The sequence below is a fragment of the Oncorhynchus keta genome, chromosome 18 (genome assembly GCF_023373465.1).
Source record: "Oncorhynchus keta strain PuntledgeMale-10-30-2019 chromosome 18, Oket_V2, whole genome shotgun sequence".
Classification (NCBI taxonomy): Eukaryota; Metazoa; Chordata; class Actinopteri; order Salmoniformes; family Salmonidae; genus Oncorhynchus; species Oncorhynchus keta.
Window position 1 is genome coordinate 43941807 of NC_068438.1, and position 23003 is coordinate 43964809.

At 42.5% G+C, this 23003-nt stretch overlaps 2 protein-coding genes across 51 annotated transcripts in view; one reads left to right on the forward strand and one right to left on the reverse strand.

Moving 5' to 3' along the window:
• LOC118394464 (ventricular zone-expressed PH domain-containing protein-like) overlaps positions 1 to 23003 on the forward strand; it is a 172276-nt gene that overhangs the window by 42194 nt on the left and 107079 nt on the right. The gene's annotated exons all lie outside the window — the stretch shown is intronic.
• Positions 9201 to 21198, reverse strand: LOC118388696 (pentraxin-related protein PTX3). 50 transcript variants are annotated; one of them, XM_052468444.1, is made up of 7 exons: positions 20510 to 21198; positions 17002 to 17167; positions 14131 to 14510; positions 10218 to 12202; positions 9838 to 9897; positions 9738 to 9777; positions 9201 to 9577 (listed from the first exon to the last, which is right to left on the reverse strand). In XM_052468444.1, the coding sequence occupies exons 1-4, from the start codon at positions 20646 to 20648 to the stop codon at positions 11538 to 11540; spliced, it is 1350 nt and encodes a 449-aa protein (XP_052324404.1). In that variant the 5' UTR covers positions 20649 to 21198; the 3' UTR covers positions 9201 to 9577; positions 9738 to 9777; positions 9838 to 9897; positions 10218 to 11537. The 50 variants fall into 50 exon arrangements, with proteins under 50 accessions (XP_052324404.1, XP_052324406.1, XP_052324405.1 ...); XM_052468446.1 differs by lacking the exon at positions 9838 to 9897 and adding an exon at positions 10138 to 10177; XM_052468445.1 differs by lacking the exon at positions 9738 to 9777 and having other exon boundaries at positions 9201 to 9697; positions 10338 to 12202.

Below are 23003 nucleotides of genomic sequence, written 5' to 3' on the forward strand. Positions count from 1 at the left end.
CATTGTTTTGGTTACTAGATGGATCCATATGTGTTATTTCATAGTTTGATGTCTTCACTCTTATTCTACAATGTAGAAAATAGTTAAAATAAAGAAAAACTCTTGAATAAGTAGGTGTGTCCAAACGTTTGACTGGTAATGTATATACAGTCGTGGCCAAAAGTTTTGAGAATGACACAAATATTAATTTCCACAAAGTTTGCTGCTTCAGTGTCTTGAGATATTTTTGTCAGATGTTACTATGGAATACTGAAGTATAATTACAAGCATTTCATAAGTGGCAAAGGCTTTTATTGACAATTACATGAAGTTTATGCAAAGAGTCAATATTTGCAGTGTTGACCATTCATTTTTAAGACCTCTGCAATCCGCCCTGGCATGCTGTCAAATAACTTCTGGGCCACATTCTGACTGATGGCAGCCCATTCTGGCATAATCAATGCTTGGAGTTTGTCACAATTTGTGGGTTTTTGTTTGTCCCACCCGCCTATTGAGGATTTACCACAAGTTCTCAATGGGATTAAGATCTGGGAAGTTTCCTGGCCATGGACCCAAAATATCTATGTTTTGTTCCCCAAGCCACTTAGTTGCCATATAGCAAATGGCAAGGTGCTCCATCATGCTGGAAAAGGCATTGTTCGTCACCAAACTGTTCCTGGATGGTTGGGAGAACTTGCTCTCGGAGGATGTGTTGGTACCATTCTCTATTCATGGCTGTGTTCTTGGGCAAAATTGTGAGTGAGCCCACTCCCTTGGCTGAGAAGCAACCTCACACATGAATGGTCTCAGGATGCTTTACTGTTGGCATGACACAAGACTGATGGTAGCGTTCACCTTGTCTTCTCCGGACAAGCTTTTTTCCGGATGCCCCAAACAATCGGAAAGGAGATTCATCAGAGAAAATGACTTTACCCCAGTCCTCAGCAGTCCAATCCATGTACCTTTGGCAGAATATCAGTCTGTCCCTGATGTTTTTCCTGGAGATAAGTGGATTCTTTGCTGCCCTTCTTGACACCAGGCCATTCTCCAAAAGTCTTCGCCTCACTGTGCGTGCAGATGCACACACACCTGCCTGCTGCCATTCCTGAGCAAGCTCTGTACTGGTGGTGCCCCGATCCCACAGCTGAATCAATTTAGGAGACGGTCCTGGCACTTGCTGGACTTTCTTTGGTGACCTGAAGTTCTTGATGATCTGATAAATGGTTGATTTAGGTGCAATTTTACTGGCAGCAATATCCTTGCCTCTGAAGCCTTTTTTGTGCAAAGCAATGATGACGGCACGTGTTTCCTTGCAGGTAACCATGATTGACAGAGGAAGAACAAGGATTCCTAGCGCCACCCTCCTTTTGAAGCTTCCAGTCTGTTATTCGAACTCAACCAGCATGACAGAGTCATCTCCAGCCTTGTCCTCGTCAACACTCACACCTGTGTTAACGAGAGAATCACTGACATGATGCCAGCTGGTCATTTTGTGGCAGGGCTGAAATGTATTGGAATTTTTGGGGGGGGATTCAGTTAATTTGCATGGCAAAGAGGGACTTTGCAATTAATTGCATTTCATCTGATCACTCTTCATAACATTCTGGAGTATATGCAAATTGCCACCATACAAACTGAGGCAGCAGACTTTGTGAAAATTAATATTTGTGTCATTCTCAAAACTTTTGGCCATGACTGTATACAGTATATACAGAAGTCGGAAATGTACATACACCTTAGCCAAATACATTTAAACTCAGTTTTTCAAAATTCCTGACATTTAATCCTAGTAAAAATTACCTTTTTTAGGTCAGTTAAGATTGCCACTTTATTTTAAGAATGTGAAATGTCAGAATAATAATAGAGAATAATTTATTTCAGCTTTTATTTCTTTCATCACATTCCCAGTGGGCCAGAAGTTTACATACACTCAATTAGTGTTTGGTAGCATTGCCTTTAAATTGTTTCACTTAGGTCAAACGTTTCGGGTAGCCTTCCATAAGCTTCCCACAATAAGTCGGTTGAATTTTGTCTCATTCCTCCTGACAGAGCTGGTGTAACTGAGTCAGGTTTGTCTGCCTCCTTGCTCACACACGCTTTTTCAATTCCACCCACAAATGTTCTATAGGATTGAGGTCAGGGCTTTGTGATAACCACTCCAAAACCTTGACTTTGTTGTCCTTAAGCCATTTTGCCACAACTTTGGAAGTATGCTTGGGGTCATTGTCCATTTGGAAGACACATTTGCGACCAAGCTTTAACTTCCTATCTGATGTCTTGAGATGTTGCTTCAATATATTCACATCATTTTCCTGCCTCATGATGTCATCTATTTTGTGAAGTGCACTATCCTGCAGCAAAACACCCCCACAACATGATGCTGCCACCCTCTTGCTTCACTGTTGGGTTGGTGTTCTTCGGCTTGCTTTTTCCTCCAAACATATTGATGGTCATTATGGCCAAATAGTTATATTTTTGTTTCATCAGACGAGAGGACATTTCTTCAAAAAGTACGATCTTTGTCCCCATGTGCAGTTGCTAACCGTTTTCTGGCTTTTTATGGCTGTTTCGGCTTCTTCCTTGCTGAGCGGCCTTTCAGGTTATGTCGATATAGAACTCGTTTTACTGTGGATATAGATACTTTTGTACCCGTTTCCTCCAACATCCTCACAAGGTCCTTTGCTGTTGTTCTGGGATTGATTTGCACTTTTCGCACCAACGTACGTTCATCTCTAGGAGACAGAACACGTCTCCTTCCTGAGCGGTATGACGGCTGCGTGGCCCCATGGTGTTTATACTTGTGTACTATTGTTTGTACAGATGAATGTGGTACCTTCTGGCATTTGGAAATTGCTCCCAAGGATGAACCAGACTTCTTGAAGTCTACAGACTTGTGGAGGTCTTGGCTGATTTATTTCGATTTTCCCATGATGTCAAGCAAAGAGGCACTGAGTTTGAAGGTAGGCCTTGAAATACATCCACAGGTACACCTCCAATTGACTCAGATTATGTCAATTAGCCTATCAGAAGCTTCTAAAGCAATGACTTAATTTTCTGGAATTTCCCAAGCTGTTTAAAGGCACAGTCAACTTAGTGTATGTAAACTTCTGACCCACTGGAATTGTGATACAGTGAAATAATCTGTCTGTAAACAATTGTTGGAAATTGTAGATGTCCTAACCGACTTGCCAGAGCTGTAGTTTGTTAACAAGAAATTTGTGGAGTGGTTGAAAAACAAGTTGTAGTGACTCCAACCCAAGTGTATGTAAACTTCTGATATATATACAGTGCCTTGCAAAAGTATTCGGCCCCCTTGAACTTTGCGACCTTTTGCCACATTTCAGGCTTCAAACATAAAGATATAAAACTGTATTTTTTTGTGAAGAATCAACAACAAGTGGGACACAATCATGAAGTGGAACGACATTTATTGGATATTTCAAACTTTTTTAACAAATCAAAAACTGAAAAATTTGCCCCTTTACTTTCAGTGCAGCAAACTCTCTCCAGAAGTTCAGTGAGGATCTCTGAATGATCCAATGTTGACCTAAATGACTAATGATGATAAATACAATCCACCTGTGTGTAATCAAGTCTCCGTATAAATGCACCTGCACTGTGATAGTCTCAGAGGTCCGTTAAAAGCGCAGAGAGCATCATGAAGAACAAGGAACACACCATGCAGGTCCGAGATACTGTTGTGAAGAAGTTTAAAGCCGGATTTGGATACAAAAAGATTTCCCAAGCTTTAAACATCCCAAGGAACACTGTGCAAGCGATAATATTGAAATGGAAGGAGTATCAGACCACTGCAAATCTACCAAGACCTGGCCGTCCCTCTAAACTTTCAGCTCATATAAGGAGAAGACTGATCAGAGATGCAGCCAAGAGGCCCATGATCACTCTGGATGAACTGCAGAGATCTTCAGCTGAGGTGGGAGACTCTGTCCATAGGACAACAATCAGTCGTATATTGCACAAATCTGGCCTTTATGAAGAGTGGCAAGAAGAAAGCCATTTCTTAAAGATATCCATAAAAAGTGTAATTTAAAGTTTGCCACAAGCCACCTGGGAGACACACCAAACATGTGGAAGAATGTGCTCTGGTCAGATGAAACCAAAATTGAGCTTTTTGGCAACAATGCAAAACGTTATGTTTGGCGTAAAAGCAACACAGCTCATCACCCTGAACACACCATCCCCACTGTCAAACATGGTGGTGGCAGCATCATGGTTTGGGCCTGCTTTTCTTCAGCAGGGACATGGAAGATGATTAAAATTGATGGGAAGATGGATGGAGCCAAATACAGGACCATTCTGGAAGAAAACCTGATGGAGTCTGCAAAAGACCTGAGACTGGGACGGAGATTTGTCTTCCAACAAGACAATGATCCAAAACATAAAGCAAAATCTACAATGGAATGGTTCAAAAATAAACATATCCAGGTGTTAGAATGGCCAAGTCAAAGTCCAGACCTGAATCTAATCGAGAATCTGTGGAAAGAACTGAAAACTGCTGTTCACAAATGCTCTCCATCCAACCTCACTGAGCTCAAGCTGTTTTGCAAGGAGGAATGGGAAAAAAATTCAGTCTCTCAATGTGCAAAACTGATAGAGACATACCCCAAGCGACTTACAGCTGTAATCGCAGGAAAAGGTGGCGCTACAAAGTATTAACTTAAGGGGGCTGAATAATTTTGCACGCCCAATTTTTCAGTTTTTGACTTGTTAAAAAAGTTTGAAATATCCAATAAATGTCGTTCCACTTCATGATTGTGTCCCCCAACAACAAGTGTCCCACTTGTTGTTGATTCTTCACAAAAAAATACAGTTTTATATCTTTATGTTTGAAGCCTGAAATGTGGCAAAAGGTCGCTAAGTTCAAGTGGGCCGAATACTTTCGCAAGGCACTGTATATATTAGAGGTTGACCGATTATGATTTTTCAAACGCCTATACCGATTATTGGAAGACCAAAAAAGCCAATCGTAATGACAATTACAACAATACCGAATGAACAATGAACACTTTTATTTTAACTTAAAATACATCAATAAAATCAATTTAGTCTAAAATGTAAAAAATAAATAAATAAATAATGAAACAAGTTCAATTTGGTTTAAATAATGCAAAAACAAAGTGTTGGAGAAGAAAGTAAAAGTGGAATATGTGCCATGTAAAAAGCGAATGTTTAAGTTCCTTGCTCAGAACATGAGAACATATGAAAGCTGGTGATTCCTTTTAACGAGTGATTATGTTAAGATTGATTGTTTTTTATAAGATACGTTTAATGCTAGCTAGCAACTTAACTTGGCTTCTTGCTGCACTCGCATAACAGGTAGTCAGCCTGCCACGCAGCGTCCTCGTGGAGTGCAATGTAATCGGCCATGTAATCGACCATGGTGTCCAAAAATGCAGATTACCGATTGTTATGAAAACTTGTGTGTGTGTGTGTGTGTGTGTGTGTGATCCACATGTGTACAGTATATGTGTGTTTCAACCTCAAAGACTGGGGCGGTGGGGGGGTGTAGAAAGGAAGCCAGCAGTGGGGCAAAGTGTTAAGGTTTTACAGGCAACTACAGTAAATCCCACAGGCCTACCTCATTATCAGATATACACTACATACACACACACACGCTTGGTTGTCCACCCAGAACTCAACCCCCGACCTCACCCGAACCACATTACATCATCCTACTTCCTGAACTGGTGGCTGCTGGGTGGAGAGAGGTCATTTATTATTGATTCTCTGAGCTACGGGACAGGGGGTGGGCTTAACAATCAGCATATGCTGATACAGTACCATGTCTTGGGGAAATAGAGGGAGAGCAAGGCAGTTAACCCACTGTTCCCCCGGTAGGCTGTCAAGAGTTTGTTCTTAACTGACTTGCCTAGTTAAATAAAGGAAAATAATTGTCCATCTATAGATGCGCAACAAACCATATGTAGGCTATCTGCAGCATGTCAGTAATATTTCAACAGTATATCTGCAGCATGTCAGTAATATTTCAACAGTATATCTGTCAGTAATATTTCAACAGTATATCTGTATCATGTCAGTAATATTTCAACAGTATATCTGCATCATGTCAGTAATATTTCAACAGTATATCTGCAGCATGTCAGTAATATTTCAACAGTATATCTGCAGCATGTCAGTAATATTTCAACAGTATATCTGCAGCATGTCAGTAATATTTCAACAGTATATCTGTATCATGTCAGTAATATTTCAACAGTATATCTGCAGCATGTCAGTAATATTTCAACAGTATATCTGTCAGTAATATTTCAACAGTATATCTGTCAGTAATATTTCAACAGTATATCTGCATCATGTCAGTAATATTTCAACAGTATATCTGCAGCATGTCAGTAATATTTCAACAGTGTATCATGTCAGTAATATTTCAACAGTATATCTGTCAGTAATATTTCAACAGTATATCTGTATCATGTCAGTAATATTTCAACAGTATATCTGTCAGTAATATTTCAACAGTATATCTGCAGCATGTCAGTAATATTTCAACAGTATATCTGCAGCATGTCAGTAATATTTCAACAGTATATCTGTCAGTAATATTTCAACAGTATATCTGCAGCAGGTCAGTAATATTTCAACAGTATATCTGTCAGTAATATTTCAACAGTATATCTGTCAGTAATATTTCAACAGTATATCTGCAGCATGTCAGTAATATTTCAACAGTATATCTGCAGCATGTCAGTAATATTTCAACAGTATATCTGTAGCCTGTCAGTAATATTTCAACAGTATATCTGCAGCCTGTCAGTAATATTTCAACAGTGTATCATGTCAGTAATATTTCAACAGTATATCTGCAGCCTGTCAGTAATATTTCAACAGTGTATCATGTCAGTAATATTTCAACAGTATATCTGCAGCCTGTCAGTAATATTTCAACAGTGTATCATGTCAGTAATATTTCAACAGTATATCTGCAGCCTGTCAGTAATATTTCAACAGTATATCTGTCAGTAATATTTCAACAGTATATCTGCAGCATGTCAGTAATATTTCAACAGTATATCTGCAGCCTGTCAGTAATATTTCAACAGTGTATCATGTCAGTAATATTTCAACAGTATATCTGCAGCCTGTCAGTAATATTTCAACAGTATATCTGTCAGTAATATTTCAACAGTATATCTGCAGCCTGTCAGTAATATTTCAACAGTATATCTGCAGCATGTCAGTAATATTTCAACAGTATATCTGTATCATGTCAGTAATATTTCAACAGTATATCTGCAGCATGTCAGTAATATTTCAACAGTATATCTGTCAGTAATATTTCAACAGTATATCTGTCAGTAATATTTCAACAGTATATCTGCAGCATGTCAGTAATATTTCAACAGTATATCTGTCAGTAATATTTCAACAGTATATCTGTCAGTAATATTTCAACAGTATATCTGCAGCATGTCAGTAATATTTCAACAGTATATCTGCAGCATGTCAGTAATATTTCAACAGTATATCTGCAGCATGTCAGTAATATTTCAACAGTATATCTGTCAGTAATATTTCAACAGTATATCTGCAGCTTGTCAGTAATATTTCAACAGTATATCTGTCAATAATATTTCAACAGTGTATCTGTCAGTAATATTTCAACAGTATATCCCATCTACAATCAACAAACATTCAGGAGACGACTGGCTTACAAATGCCTCATTCATCCTCCCTCCTCTCCCCTGTAACTATTCCCCAGGTTGTTGTTGTTAATGAGAATGTGTTCTCAGTCAACTAACCTGGTAAAATAAGGGTAAAATAAAAAAAATATCACCAGCATCTCAACTGCATATCAGTTTAACAGCATATTTGTTGTCATTCTAGTAACTATCTGTAGATATGCTTTGGGACTATCCAAATAAAGTGAAACAAGTTGGGCTTAGTTGGCAGTCTACAGACTATCTACCTCACATTCACCTATACTACATGACCGAAAGTATGTGGACACCTGCTCGTCGAACATCTCATTCTAAAATCATGGGCATTAATATGGAGTTGGCCCCCCCTTTGGTGCTATAACAGCCTCCACTCTTCTGGGAAGGCTTTCCACTAGATGTTGGGACATTGCTGTGGGGACTTGCTTCCATTCAGCCACAAGAGCATTAGTGAGGGTATTGTCATGCTGAAACCAAACTGTTGCCACAAAGTTGGAAGCACAGAATTGTCTAGAATGTCATTGAATGTTGTAGTGTTAAGATTTCCTTTCACTGGAACTAAGGGGCCTGAACCATGACAAATAGACCCAGATCATAATTTCTCCTCCACCAAACTTTACAGTTGGCACTATGCATTCAGGCAGGTAGCGTTCTCCAGGTATCTGCCAAACACAGATGTATCCATCGGACTGCCAGATGGTGAAGCGTGATTCATCACTCAAGATACCGTGTTTCCACTGCGCCAGAGTCCAATGGCGGCAAGCTTTACACCACTCCAACCGACGCTTGGAATTGCGCACGGTGATCTTAGGCTTGTGTGTGATTGCTCGGCCATGGAAACACATTTCATTAAGTTCTTGTGCTGACGTTGATTCCAGTGGCAGTTTGGAACTCGGTAGTGAGCTTTGCAACCGAGGTCAGATGATTTTTACACGTTACGTGCTTCAGCACTTGCCGGTCCCGTTCTGTGAGCTTCTGTGGCCTACCACTTCGCGGCTGAGCCGTTGTTGCTCCTACACGTTTCCACTTCACAATAACAGTACTTACAGTTGACCGAGGCAGCTCTAGCGGGGCAGAAATTTGACGAACTGACTTGTTGGAAAGGTGGCATCCTATGACGGTGCCACGTTGAAAGCCACGAAGCTCTTCTGGAAGGCGATTCTACTGACAAAGTTTGGCGACAGAGATTGCATGACTGTGTGCTCAATTTTATACACCTATCAGCAACAGGTGTGACTGAAATATCCGAATCCACTAATTCGATGGTGTGTCCACAAACTTTTGTATATATAGTTTATGTATCAGCTGATGAGCAAGTTCAGTGCATTTACTAACACTCTAGTCCCAATGCATAACTACAGAGGGTTACGATCTAAATAAAGTGAAAGACTGTTGAATTAAGTTAATATGCAATAATCACTCAAAACATCCAAATCTGCAACTGTTGTTGGGATGATTGAAATGACCTTCTAACACTTGAGCACCTTGTCTTTCCTGTTGGTGAGGAAGAAACGCATCAGAGGCTTAATGTTAACATGTAATTTTATTCTCGTTTCTCGTTTATTCTCCATTTTTAGTCATACTGTATGCCAAAAAATATTTATATACAAAATACATTCATTTTTACTTCTTGACAAAAACACAAAACAATTTACAATATGATACACATTGCCTACTACGTTAACAAAGAGCAGAGATCGTTGTAACAGATTCTGTAAAAATTGTCCACAGTTCCGCTTTTCAAATCAAGTGTTTCTGTCTCAAATGAGATGCGGAACAAACAGGGACTAAGTAATCGTATTGCATCATCCATTGGCACCCATTTCAAGGAGAAGAAAGACCTCTGGGTGTATGGAAACACCTCTGGGTGTATGGAAAGCCCTCTGGGTGTACGGAAAGCCCTCTGGGTGTACGGAAAGCCCTCTGGGTGTATGGAAAGACCTGTGGGTGTATGGAAAGACCTCTGGGTGTATGGAAACACCTCTGGGTGTATGGAAAGACCTCTGGGTGTATGGAAAGACCTCTGGGTGTATGGAAACACCTCTGGGTGTATGGAAAGACCTCTGGGTGTATGGAAAGACCTCTGGGTGTATGGAAAGACCTGTGGGTGTATGGAAAGACCTCTGGGTGTATGGAAACACCTATGGGTGTATGGAAAGACCTCTGGGTGTATGGAAAGACCTCTGGGTGTATGGAAAGACCTCTGGGTGTATGGAAACACCTCTGGGTGTATGGAAAGCCCTCTGGGTGTATGGAAAGACCTCTGGGTGTATGGAAAGACCTCTGGGTGTATGGAAAGCCCTCTGGGTGTATGGAAAGACCTCTGGGTGTATGGAAACACCTCTGGGTGTATGGAAAGACCTCTAGGTGTATGGAAAGACCTCTAGGTGTATGGAAAGACCTCTGTGTGTATGGAAAGCCCTCTGGGTGTATGGAAAGACCTCTGTGTGTATGGAAAGACCTCTGGGTGTATGGAAAGACCTCTGGGTGTATGGAAACACCTCTGGGTGTATGGAAAGACCTCTGGGTGTATGGAAAGACCTCTGGGTGTATGGAAAGACCTCTGGGTGTATGGAAAGCTCTCTGGGTGTATGGAAAGACCTCTGGGTGTATGGAAAGACCTCTGGGTGTATGGAAAGACCTCTGGGTGTATGGAAAGACCTCTGGGTGTATGGAAAGACCTCTGGGTGTATGGAAAGACCTCTGGGTGTATGGAAAGACCTCTGGGTGTATGGAAAACGAAGCAAAATACAAAACAACAAAAATATTATGTTTTTCACATCTGAATGTAAACACTTTGATAAATACAAAGTTGGAAACAACGCTTGGAAAAAATTGTACTTTTGCCGGAAGCATAAGATTATAAGGTAATAGAATGATTAAAACCTCCTATGGCAGCTTGCAGATAGTTGTCACTACGTAGCCATGCTAGAGAGGACAAAGGTTAAGTGTTTTTTTTAGCCAGAAATTCCACTTTAACTAACCCAAACCTCAACCCTTTATCATTTACCTTACCCCTTAACCCTAACACTCCATTAATAACAAACAGCTAACGTACTTGAACTGCTGATGATATAGCCAATTTGGTCCTCTCTAGCATGGCCATCTAGTGATGACACTTGCAGACTGGTTTTGTGCCAGTTGACCCAAAGCATCTTTTTGTCTCTCTCACCTCTGTTCTTTCCTTTTCATTTTTCACTTTACATCTGTGGTAAATGATGTATGTTCCATTTCTACTCCTTAGACTATGTATACTAATGCTTCTCACCGTGTGTGTGTGTGTGTGTGTGTGTGTGTGTGTGTGTGTGTGTGTGTGTGTGTGTGTGTGTGTGTGTGTGTGTGTGTGTGTGTGTGTGTGTGTGTGTGTGTGTGTGTGTGTGTGTGTGTGTGTGTGTGTGTGTGTGTTTGTGTGTGTGTTACCACTGCTTCTCTAAATGGGAAACACTCCTCTAAGAGGGCACATTCTTCTCCAGTCTCTTTAGCCATTAAAGAGAGCTGGTGTTGTTGTTCATGTTCACATTGTTGTTGCAGTCTCAGCCGGTCGGGCTGTTCTGCACTGCAGGTTAGTTTATAATGGTGACGACGAAGATGATGATAGTTAATTTAAATGATGAAAGTTCATTTACATGATGAAAACGATGGTTCATTTAAATGATGATGATTATGATGATGATGAAGATGTAGAGTTGATTTAAACGATGATAATGATAGTTAATTTAAATTATGACGATTAGGATGAATATGATGAGGATTATGATGATGAAGCTGATAGAGTTGATTTAAACGATGATGATGATGATGATGATGATGATGATGATGATGATGATGATGATGATGATGATGATGAAAACGTCATCAGAGTTAGTTGATGAACTGAGCACCCCCGTGAGGCACAATCTCCGTCAAGCCCCACCCAACTACATTCCCCCTCTGCTCACACCCCTCGCCGTCTTGCAAAGCCAGCTGGGATATCTCCTCCTCCGTCAGCACACGGTCCCACATGTTCACCCCTGTCATCTTCCCAGCGAATGCCAACTTGGCATCGAAGCCTCCCTCAAACCCAGGCATCTGACTCCCACTGCCACCTGACCCTCCAGAGACCCCACCGTCGTTCTTCTCCTGCCCCAGCTGGAGTGAGCCTCCATCCGGTAACATGTGGCCCTCGGCCACCCCGGGTGTGAATGCCACTCTGTGTCCATCGGCCCATAGTGACGCTATGCCCTGCTCAGAGCTCCAAGCCCCACATAGGTGGGTCCAAACTCCTCCTCCTTTCACCACTCCCCGTGCCTCCACCAGGTGAGCCTCTCCTCCCACGGTGAAGAGAGCCCTTGTTCCGCTAAGAAGGAGCTGTATCTCATAGGGGTTCCGTTTGGTTCCGTAGGAAAACAGCACGGTTCTGTTGGAGACGGAGACGGGCTTGGCCCACAGGCACACGGTGAAGGAAGAGAGGGAGAGAGGGAGGTCTGGTGTCACCGAGGAGAAGATACGAGGGGAACGCATAGGGAAGAGAAGAGCGGTCTCACAGCCTGCGAGAGAGGAGGAGAGGATGAGAGAATAGCTTTAGTCATTTTGCGGTTATTATTGATCTGAAAGATGACAAAATCAGGAGAGAAATCAAGAGGAAGTTGGAAAAAGACCCTGTATGCTGTCTCACAGGGCTTCTTCAGTCCTAAGCTCTGTTCTCAGAAGCACTACAGATGACCAGATCATATTGTCTTTATCTCACATCAAGAAACACTTTACTAGATATTAGTTATGTGCGTGTGTGTGTGTGTGTGTGTGTGTGTGTGTGTGTGTGTGTGTGTGTGTGTGTGTGTGCGTGCGTGTTTCTGTGTGTATGACTAAGTGGGTTTTGAATCAGTGTGGACAGCTCCCTTTCCCCTCTCTCTGCAGCAGCAGCAGCATTCTGATAGCTAGGTTATGACACTGAGACTCCTCCTACCAGACCCTAAATGTTGACGTTACATTTGTCTCAGGTTTCTCCCCGGGGGTAACCTTTCCCATCTGGTTCTGCTTCCCAGGGTGTTTTGCTGTGGTTGCTTTGTCGACCTGCTAATGATTATACCTCCTTCTGCTCAGTATCCAGGTTTACAGGGCGGATGACATAGACAGTGTGTGTGTGTGCGTGTGTGCGTGTGTGCAATGTAAAAAGCATTGAAGTTTTATCTGATTAATGCTGGGAACTGGAACTGGCTCACTGAAAGACCTAGCGGCAATATATATATGAACAGACTTGATTCAGAGAGACTCCTCTTTATAGAACAATAGCCTTGTTGCTCTCTGGGCTTATTGGAAGTCCTCAAACTCATTTTGTTTTTGACTGAATTTCAACAGAGTAAGTAGGTAGAGGTCTGAACAGGGCCTGTGGGTGTATTTCAGATGCAGAGACTGGGCTTGGAACACGGAAAGGCACTCTAGTAAGAATCAATTTTATTACAAATTTTTAAGAAAAATTTACCAGAATTGTTGTTTATATTCATATTCTCTAACTATATATTTCCTATTTTCATTCTTTCAAGAATGATGGGTTGTTAATGATCACATTGCCTGGGAGGGATGTCTGGTGTGATTCTGGTGAGAGGAGTGCTGTATTACCTGATGGTGTCTAAACATCTTCTACATCATGTAGAGCAGGGCTTGTCAACCTGGTTACTGTACCACCAAGTACATGTTGCTCTGCCTAGAGTACCACTAAAATACCCCCTCATGTGCAGTTTACCAGTAAGTCTACTGTCTCATGAGTCTTTTCAAGTTCTCCATGTGGATAGGTCAGGTACTAGTGCCCCTGGTTGGGTCAAGTTCCCCATGTGGATAGGTCTGGTACTAGTGCCCCTGGTTGGGTCAAGTTCCCCGTGTGGATAGGACAGTACTAGTGCCCCTGGTTGGGTCAAGTTCTCCATGTGGATAGGTCTGGTACTACTGCCTCTGGTTGGGTCAAGTTCCCCATGTGTATAGGTCAGGACTAGTGCCCCTGGTTGGGTCAAGTTCCCTGTGTGGATAGGTCAGTACTAGTGCCCCTGGTTGTGTTTAAGTTCCCCATGTGGATAGGTCAGTATTAGTGCCCCTGGTTGGGTCAAGTTCCCCATGTGGATAGGTCTGGTACTAGTGCCCCTGGTTGGGTCAAGTTCCCCATGTGGATAGGTCAGTACTAGTGCCTCTGGTCGGGTCAAGTTCCCCATGTGGATAGGTCAGTACTAGTGCCCCTGTTTGGGTTTAAGTTCCCCATGTGGATAGGTCAGGTACTAGTGCCCCTGGTTGGGTCAAGTTCCCCATGTGGATAGGTCAGTACTAGTGCCCCTGGTTGGGTCAAGTTCCCCATGTGGATAGGTAAGTACTAGTGCCCCTGGTTGGGTTTAAGTTCCCCATGTGGATAGGTCAGTACTATTGCCCCTGGTTGAGGACCACTGATGTAAAGGATGGCAGGATGTATACACACAGGAAGTGGTGTTCTCACCTGCAGGCAGGTGTCGTTGCTGTGCCGACTTGAGCGCAAGCTCTAGCACTGCCCTCGTCTTCGCCAGCTCTGTCACCACGGCAACCAGCATCTCTGCTGATGCCACTTCCTGCTGCAAGTTTTCCCCCTTAGCCTCTGGATTACTCAGGCAGATGTTTTCCAGCTTGATAAGTTGGATAGCCTGTGTCCTCATTGCAGTTAGAAGCTGCTGTAACAGCTTTTCCTGATGGCTATTCCCAGCTGAATTCCCAGCATCAGTGCTTCGATCCTGTCTGAGATGCTCGATGCTCTCCCTGAGGCGAGCCTCCATCTGCATGGACATCCTCCGCCCAGCGGTCTCCACCGCAACGCCACAGGCCCCTCCGTACTGAGCCACGAACCTGTGGTGAGGAGAAGAAGGATTAGAGAGGGATTACATCAGAGACCAGGAAGTACAGTACACATGGGAGCCAAGCTAGCCAACTGCACCAGTAGTTTCTTACGCCCAATTCCACATGGACTCCTGTCAGATATACACAGGTGTACAGAGGTTAGGGAGGTAAAGGTCGATTTCGGATTGCTGGTTATGATCCATTGGCTGAGAGTTCCATTTATAATGAACAAAAAAATAAGCGCAACATGAGTTACCGTTCATTTGAACATCTTGGCCATGTTCTGTTATAATCTCCACCCGGCACAGCCAGAAGAGGACTGGCCACCCCACATAGCCTGGTTCCTCTCTAGGTTTCTTCCTAGGTTTTAGCCTTTCTAGGGAGTTTTTCCTAGCCACCGTGCTTCTACACCTGCATTGCTTGCTGTTTGGGGTTTTAGGCTAGGTTTCTGTACAGCACTTTGAGATATCAGCTGATGTACGAAGGGCTATATAAATACAATTTGATTGATTGATTGATTGATTGATTGATTGATAAGGAAATCTGTCAATTGAAATAAATGTATTAGGCCCATTAGACTCATTAGGCAGGGAACAGCCATGGGTGGGCCTAGGAGGGCATAAGCTTACCCACTTGGGATAAAGATTCACCCACTGGGGAGCCAGAATGAGTTTTTTGCCACAAAAGAGCTTTATTACAGACAGAAATACTCCCCAGCACAAGGTGCACCTGTGTAGTGATCATGCTGTTCAATCAGCTTATTGATATGTCACACCTGTCTGGTGGATAGATTATCTTGGCAAAGAAGAAATGCTCACGAACAGGGATGTAAACACATTTGGCGATAAATAAGCTTTTTGTGGGTATGGAAAATGTATGGGATTTTTTTCAGATCATGAAACACTTTACATTTTGCGTTTATATTTTTGTTCAGTATATATACAGTACCAGTCAAAAGTTTGGACACACCTACTCATTCAAGTGTTTTTCTTTAGTTTTACTATTTTCTACATTGTAGAATAATAGTGAAGACATCAAACTATGAAATACACATATGGAATCATGTAGTAAGCAAAAAAGTGTTAAACAAATCTAAATATATTATATATTTGAGATGCCACCCGTTTCCTTGATGACAGCTTTGCACACTGTTCTTATTCTCTCAACCAGTTTCATGAGGTAGTCACCTGGAATCCATTTCAATTCACAGATGTGCCTTGTTTAATTTGTGGAATTTCTTTCCTTGATGCGTTTGATGCCAATAAGTTATGTTGTGACAAGGTAGAGGTGGTATACAGAATGATATGATATATTTGGTAAAAGACCAAGTCCATATTATGGCAAGAATAGCTCAAATATACACAGAGAAATACATGAAGGTCAGTCAATCCAGAAAATGTCAAGAACTTTTAAAGTTTCTTCAAGTGCAGTCGCAAAAACCATCAAGCGCTATGATGAAACTGGCTCTCATAAGGCCCGCCACAGGAAAGTAATACCCAGAGTTACCTCTGCTGCAGAGGATAAGTTCATTAGAGTTACCAGTCTCAGAAGCCCAAAAAATGCTTCACTGAGTTCAAGTAACATCGCAACATCAACTGTTCAGAGGAGACAGCATGAATCAGGCCTTCATGGTTGAATTTCTGCAAAGAAACCACTACTAAAGGACACCAATAATAATAAGAGACTTGCTTAGGCCAAACAAGCACAAGCAATGGATATTAGACTGGTGGAAATCTGTATTTTGTTCTGATGAGTCCAAATTAGAAATATATATTTTTTAATGAGACGCAGAGTAGGTGGACAGATGATATCTTCATGTGTGGTTCCCACCGTGAAGCATGTAGGAGTAGGTGTGATGGTGTTGGGGTGTTTTGCTGGTTCCACTGTCAGTGATTTATTTATAATTCAAGGCACACTTAACCAGCATGCTACCACAGCATTCTGCAGCGATACACCATCCCATCTTGTTTGAGCTTAGTGGGACTACCATTTTTTTTCTCAACAGGACAATGACCCAACACACTTCCTGGATGTGCAAGGGCTATTTGACCAAGAAGGAGAGTGATGGAGTGCTGCATCAGATGATCTGGCCTCCACAATCACCCAACCTCAACCCAATTGAGATGATTTGGGATGAGTTCGACCGCAGAGTGAAGAAAAAGCAGCTGACAAGTGCTCAGCATATGTGGGAACTCCTTCAAGACTTTTGAAAAATCATTCCAGGTGAAGCTGGTTGAGAGAATGCCGAGAGTGTGCAAAGTTGTCATCAAGGCAAATGGTGGCTACTTTGAAGAATCTAAAATCTAAAATGGATTTTGACTTGTTTAACACTTTTTTGGTTACTACATAATTCCATATGTGTTATATCATAGTTTTGATATCTTCACTCGTATTCTACAATGTAGAAAATAGTACAACTTAAGAAAAACCCTTGAATGACAAACGTTTGTCTTTATATAAGTTCATATACATAGCACAGACTTTCTTCTCAATAACCAACCTTAGCATCTCTCCACGCAGCGACCCCAATTCCACCTTGATGATGTCATCGGAGAACTGCAGAAGCATGTTCTCCCTCATCTGAGAGTTCTCCAGCATGGAGAAGAGCTTGTCCCATTTAGTCATGTCTGTAGCCTTACAGGGTCCTGGGGCTGGGGTAGCTGTGGCTGAGAGAGGGAGAAAGAGAGAGAGAGAAAGAGAGAGAGGAGAGAGAGAAGAGAGAGAGGAGAGAGAGAAGAGAGAGAACAAGAGAGAGAACGAGAGAGAGAGAGAGAGAGAGAGAGAAGAGAGAGAGGAGAGAGAGAAGAGAGAGAACAAGAGAGAGAGAGAGAGAGAGAGAGAGAGAGAGAGAGAGAGAGAGAGAGAGAGAGAGAGAGAGAGAGAGAGAGAGAGAGAGAGAGAGAGAGAGGAAGTTAAATTAATGAATACAAGCCATCTAACATACATGCCTGTATGAACTGCTCCACCTCTCCTTCCCACTCAATTGAATTGAATTAAATTTAATTGAGTGGGAAGGAGAGGTTGGGTATGTTAGAGACCTTTTTATTCATACATTTTAAGTCAACACTGAGATGTCTCAATAATCATTCACTTCCTATCCTTTCTCCTGTAAACTGTCCATCTCGCCTTTAGATTGTCTCTTTGTCCTGCAAAATGTCCATCTGTGTCTCTCAGATTGTCCCTTTCTCCTGCAAACTGTCCATCTCTCTCTTAGATCGTCCCTTTCTCCTGTAAACTGTCCATCTCTCTCTTAGATCGTCCCTTTCTCCTGTAAACTGTCCATCTCGCCTTTAGATTGTCTCTTTGTCCTGCAAAATGTCCATCTGTGTCTCTCAGATTGTCCCTTTCTCCTGCAAACTGTCCATCTCTCTCTTAGATCGTCCCTTTCTCCTGTAAACTGTCCATCTCTCTCTTAGATCGTCCCTTTCTCCTGTAAACTGTCCATCTCTCTCTTCGATTGTCCCTTTCTCCTGTAAACTGTCCATCTCTCCTTTAGATTGTCTCTTTGTCCTGTAAACTGTCCATCTCTCTCTTAGATTGTCCCTTTCTCCTGTAAACTGTCCATCTCTCTCTTAGATGGTCCCTTTCTCCTGTAAACTGTCCATCTCTCTCTTAGATTGTCCCTTTCTCCTGTAAACTGTCCATCTCTCTTTTAGATTGTCCCTTTCTCCTGTAAACTGCCCATCTCTCTTTTAGATTGTCCCTTTCTCCTGTAAACTGTCCATTTCTCTCTTAGATTGTCCCTTTCTCCTGTAAACTGTCCATCTCTCTCCTAGATTGTCCCTTTCTCCATCCAACTACTTTTTTCTTTCCCTTTCCTTGAAACAGTATCAATCTATTCCCGCTCTGTCCCTCTCTTTCTCTTTCCGTGTCCTGTATCCTGGCAATTTGAGTTATTGTCACAGTGTCTTTCTCTGGTGTGGTAATATGTTATGTTACTCTCCAGTGTTTGTTTGGGCCACTTCATCTTTAGTAATGTAAAATCACATTACAAACTGCCTTGAGCAAATGTACTGTTGGTTATGGTCACACACACACACACACACACACGCACACACGCACGCACGCACGCACGCACACACACACACACACACACACACACACACACACACACACACACACACACACACAGAGACGAGCCTGCCTTCCGAAATAGCTGAGAGAAGAATTTCCCAATTAAATAGTATTTCTTTGATCAATGACCAGTCATTCATAATGGTCTTTTCCCAATAGGAGGCTAAAAGCTCCGGTCTCCTCTCGCTCAACTTACTCTCTGACAGAGAACATCTCTGCCCATAGTTTCCCAGCCAATACTGACAGAACACATTGAGAAACACTCCCTCAGCCACAACTACTGGAGATAGATTGACTGACAGAGCACAGCTAGATCAGTGATTCCCAAATGTATGTTGCTTTATAACCCACCTAAAGCTTTTGGAAATTTATGATCCGCTGAATTGGAAGTGACTCACCATTCGGTAAACACTGGTCCAGATTATTTATATTATCTATGTACTGTACGTACTTAATGTACTCTGGCAGAGAAGAGAGAGAAGAGAAGGAAGAGAGAGAAGAGAAGAGAGAGAGGAGAAGAGAGGAGAAGATAGAGAAGAGAGGAGAAGAGAGAGAATAGAGGAGAAGAGAGAGGAGAAGAGAGAGAAGAGAGGAGAAGAGAGAAGATGAGAGAAGACGTGAAGAGAAGAGAGAGAGGAGAAGAGAGGAGAAGAGAGGAGAAGAGAGAGAATAGAGGAGAAGAGAGAGGAGAGAGAGGAGAAGAGAGGAGAAGAGAGAGGAGAAGAGAGAAGATGAGAGAAGAGAGAGAGGAGAAGATAGAAGAGAGAAAGGAGGAGAGAGGAGAGAGAAAAGAGGGGAGAAGAGAGAGAAGAGAGAGAAGAGAAAAGAGGGGAGAAGAGAGAGAAGAGAAAAGAGGAGAGAAGAGAGAGAAAAAAGAGGAAAAGAGAGAAGAGTGAGAAGAGAGGGAACATGTCCAGATGTGCTCAGCACTAACACAGTCAGTGCTCACACTCTCTATGATTAGTCTTTGTGCGTCATATTCAGAGACGAATAACTTGACAAAGACCAACACTGGACAGAGTACATCTAGACATACTTTTATAACCCACACAAACAGAGCACAATGATTCTAAAATCAAACTCTTTTAGTATGATATCTGGACACACACTGTCTGAACACAGCCATACAGATGTCTGAAGATACAGGGGTTGCCTTAACGCAGAATTCATCATTTTCACTGAGAAAGATAAATAAACGCAGAAGAAATATCAAAACGCAGATCTAGTGATTCAGTTTCAATTCTTCACTCGGATGAGACATTTTTTCTGTGGTAAACATAAGAAATCTGATGGCCATGCATCGTTTTTGCTATAAAAAAAAAATATGAGTGGCTGCTAACCAACTAGCGTTGGATTTCTAATGTCATCTGATGAAATCTAAGCTATTTTCTGTGGAAGGTTTTGCATACATTTGTTTTGTTTGATGAAAAACTTCAGTTGCCTTGCCCAATATCACTCTATTGAAGCAAAAAACATTGTTGTCTTTCAATTTAAAACGCAGGCAAAATGTGTTTTTTAACATGCAGATTTCTAAAAGCTAACTCCATTTCTGGACTTTTTGACCAGCTGATTTAAGTCATGAACAAGCCTGACACTAAAACCTTCATTCAATCATGACTGGCATTCAGTGGGCTGTGACTGAACAAAGTCAATTCACTAATGTTACGTGAAAATCCTACTTGAGACAAACACACTGAGACGGTCTGTTTCATTCAGTTCAAATTGTTGATGAACATGTTGTTCCACAAATGAACATCACAGATGTATTTAAAAGCTTAACACATTTCATATATTATAAAGCCTAGTATGAGAGGAACCGTTGGGCCATCGACATGCCAAAAGCATGGACCGAAACAATGATGGGTTAATCCCATAGAACATAAGACATATTCCTTACTCAGCATTCAGAGCTCTCACACACACACTTGACTTACGCTCCAGTGGCTCTCCCTCTGTGATCTCGTTGTAGTAGCTGTCACCATAGTTCACCTCTATATCGTCTTCGTACCCAAGAGTCAGCGACACACACACCAACACCAGACACGCTGCCTGGGGGAGCCGCCACAGAAACATGCTGCTTGCCGTCCGTCTGTCTCAGAGAGTCTGTCTGTGTTGAGGTCTATCTATCTGTCAGAGACTTTGTGTGGTGAGTTTTGTCTGCTTTCTCTCTGTCTCACAATGTGTGTGAGTATGTTGAGAGAGAGGTAAATGGGATTGTGTGTTTAATATCTCAGACCTATTTCTTCGACTCTTTCTTTCTCTCTGTCTCTCTCTCGACCTCTTTCTCTTTCTGTCTCTATCTTTCCTCCTATGTGTCCCTGTTGACCACTCTATCTCTCTGGCTTCCTCTATATGTGTATGTTCTCTTTCTGACTCTATCGCTCTCTGTTTTCTCTCTCTTTCTCTCTTGTCTCGCTCTCTCTTTCTCTCTCTCTCTTGTTAAATGCTAAACAATCCCTTGCCAGTGGTCCTGGTAGGGTTGTATTCTCTGGCTTAGAGGGAATGGGCCAGAGAGCGGGTTTGCCTGGGCTATATAAACACACTCAGATCCTACCCCTAGTTCTGCACAGCCCAGTACACAGCCAAGCCCGGCACCAGCCCCCAGCCCATCCTATCCTAGCTCTGTCCCAGCCTTAGCCCAGCCTATACCATGCCCCAGCCTGAGTCTCAATGTCACACACACACACACACACACACACAGAGAGAGAGAGAGAGTCCAGCACAGCCAGTGGAGCTAGGCAGTGAGTAATTCTTCGTTGGAGGTAGCATATGCCGGGTGTGGATGTGGGGGGATGTGGAGGGGGGCTATGGGTGTGTGTGTGTGTGGGGGAGGTAGGGGTGAATGGAACCCAGACTTTAGGGGCTTCTAAATGGGGATATTGTTCTCGCTCTCACTTTTGTTTATTTATTTATTTTCCCAACATGTGTGTGTGTGTGTGTGTGTGTGTGTGTGTGTGTGTGTGTGTGTGTGTGTGTGTGTGTGTGTGTGTGTGTGTGTGTGTGTGTGTGTGTGTGTGTGTGTGTGTGTGTGTGCGCGCATGTGTGTATTCAGTGGGGATAGCGTAATTACTTCCTCATGGGATTTTTAAGGATTTGCCTCCACCCCTGCCACCCCCACATGCCCTCCACCCCTGCCACCCCCACATGCCCTCTCTCCTGCTGCCTCTGTCTTTCTCCCTTCCCCATTCTGTCTGTCTTTCTCTCTCTCTCTTTCACTGAGGCAAGCGGGTGGACGTGCTGCCTTGGGCTTTAAACACAGTGTAGCACCAAGGGCATGAGGTCTTTAAAAAACATGAAAGCACTTTCTTCTTTATTTAATAACACATGGGAGAGGGGAAGTGACCTTCCTATCTTTGACCTGCTAACACACAATTTAACAGAGAAGTGACTGGGGGAGATTGAGAAAGACACAGAGAGAGAGAGAGCGAGAGAGAGAGAGAGAGAGAGAGAGAGAGAGAGAGAGAGAGAGAGAGAGAGAGAGAGAGAGAGAGAGAGAGAGAGAGAGAGAGGAGAGAGAGAGAGAGAGAGAGAGAGAGAGAGAGAGAGAGAGAGAGAGAGAGAGAGAGAGAGAGAGCGAGAGAGAGAGAGAGAGAGAGAGAGAGAGAGAGAGAGAGAGAGAGAGAGAGAGAGAGAGAGAGAGAGAGAGAGAGAGAGAGAGAGAGAGAGAGAGAGAGAGAGAGAGAGAGAGAGAGAGAGAGAGAGAGAGAGAGAGAGAGAGGGGTAAAATGTTCCTCACGTGTTGTTTGTGTGTGTACAGATGTGGTTACCAAGCCGCCTTTATGGAGCCTACCTGAGGTCTATATTACACCAACAGGAAACACATGATGTATACTGCTCTAACCACATGAGACAGAGAGCGAGTGTGTGTGCGTGCAAGAAAGCCCTATATGTGTATGGAGGAGGATCTGAGTTTTGAATGCATATCATAAGTCATGTTATTTCATGCCTCTTAATTAATATGTACGATATCTACACAGCTGTTCGTTACTGTGTTGTTTAAACAGTGGCTCTTTACAAGCTGTTCGTTACTGTGTTGTTTAAACAGTGGCTCTTTACAGCTGTTCTTTACTGTGTTGTTTAAACAGTGGCTCTTTACAAGCTGTTCTTTACTGTGTTGTTTAAACAGCGGCTCTTTACAGCTGTTCTTTACTGTGTTGTTTAAACAGTGGCTCTTTACAGCTGTTCTTTACTGTGTTGTTTAAACAGTGTCTCTTTACAGCTGTTCTTTACTGTGTTGTTTAAACAGCGGCTCTTTACAGCTGTTCTTTACTGTGTTGTTTAAACAAATCAAATCAAATCAAATTTTCTTTATATAGCCCTTCGTACATCAGCTGATATCTCAAAGTGCTGTACAGAAACCCAGCCTAAAACCCCAAACAGCAAACAATGCAGGTGTAAAAGCACGGTGGCTAGGAAAAACTCCCTAGA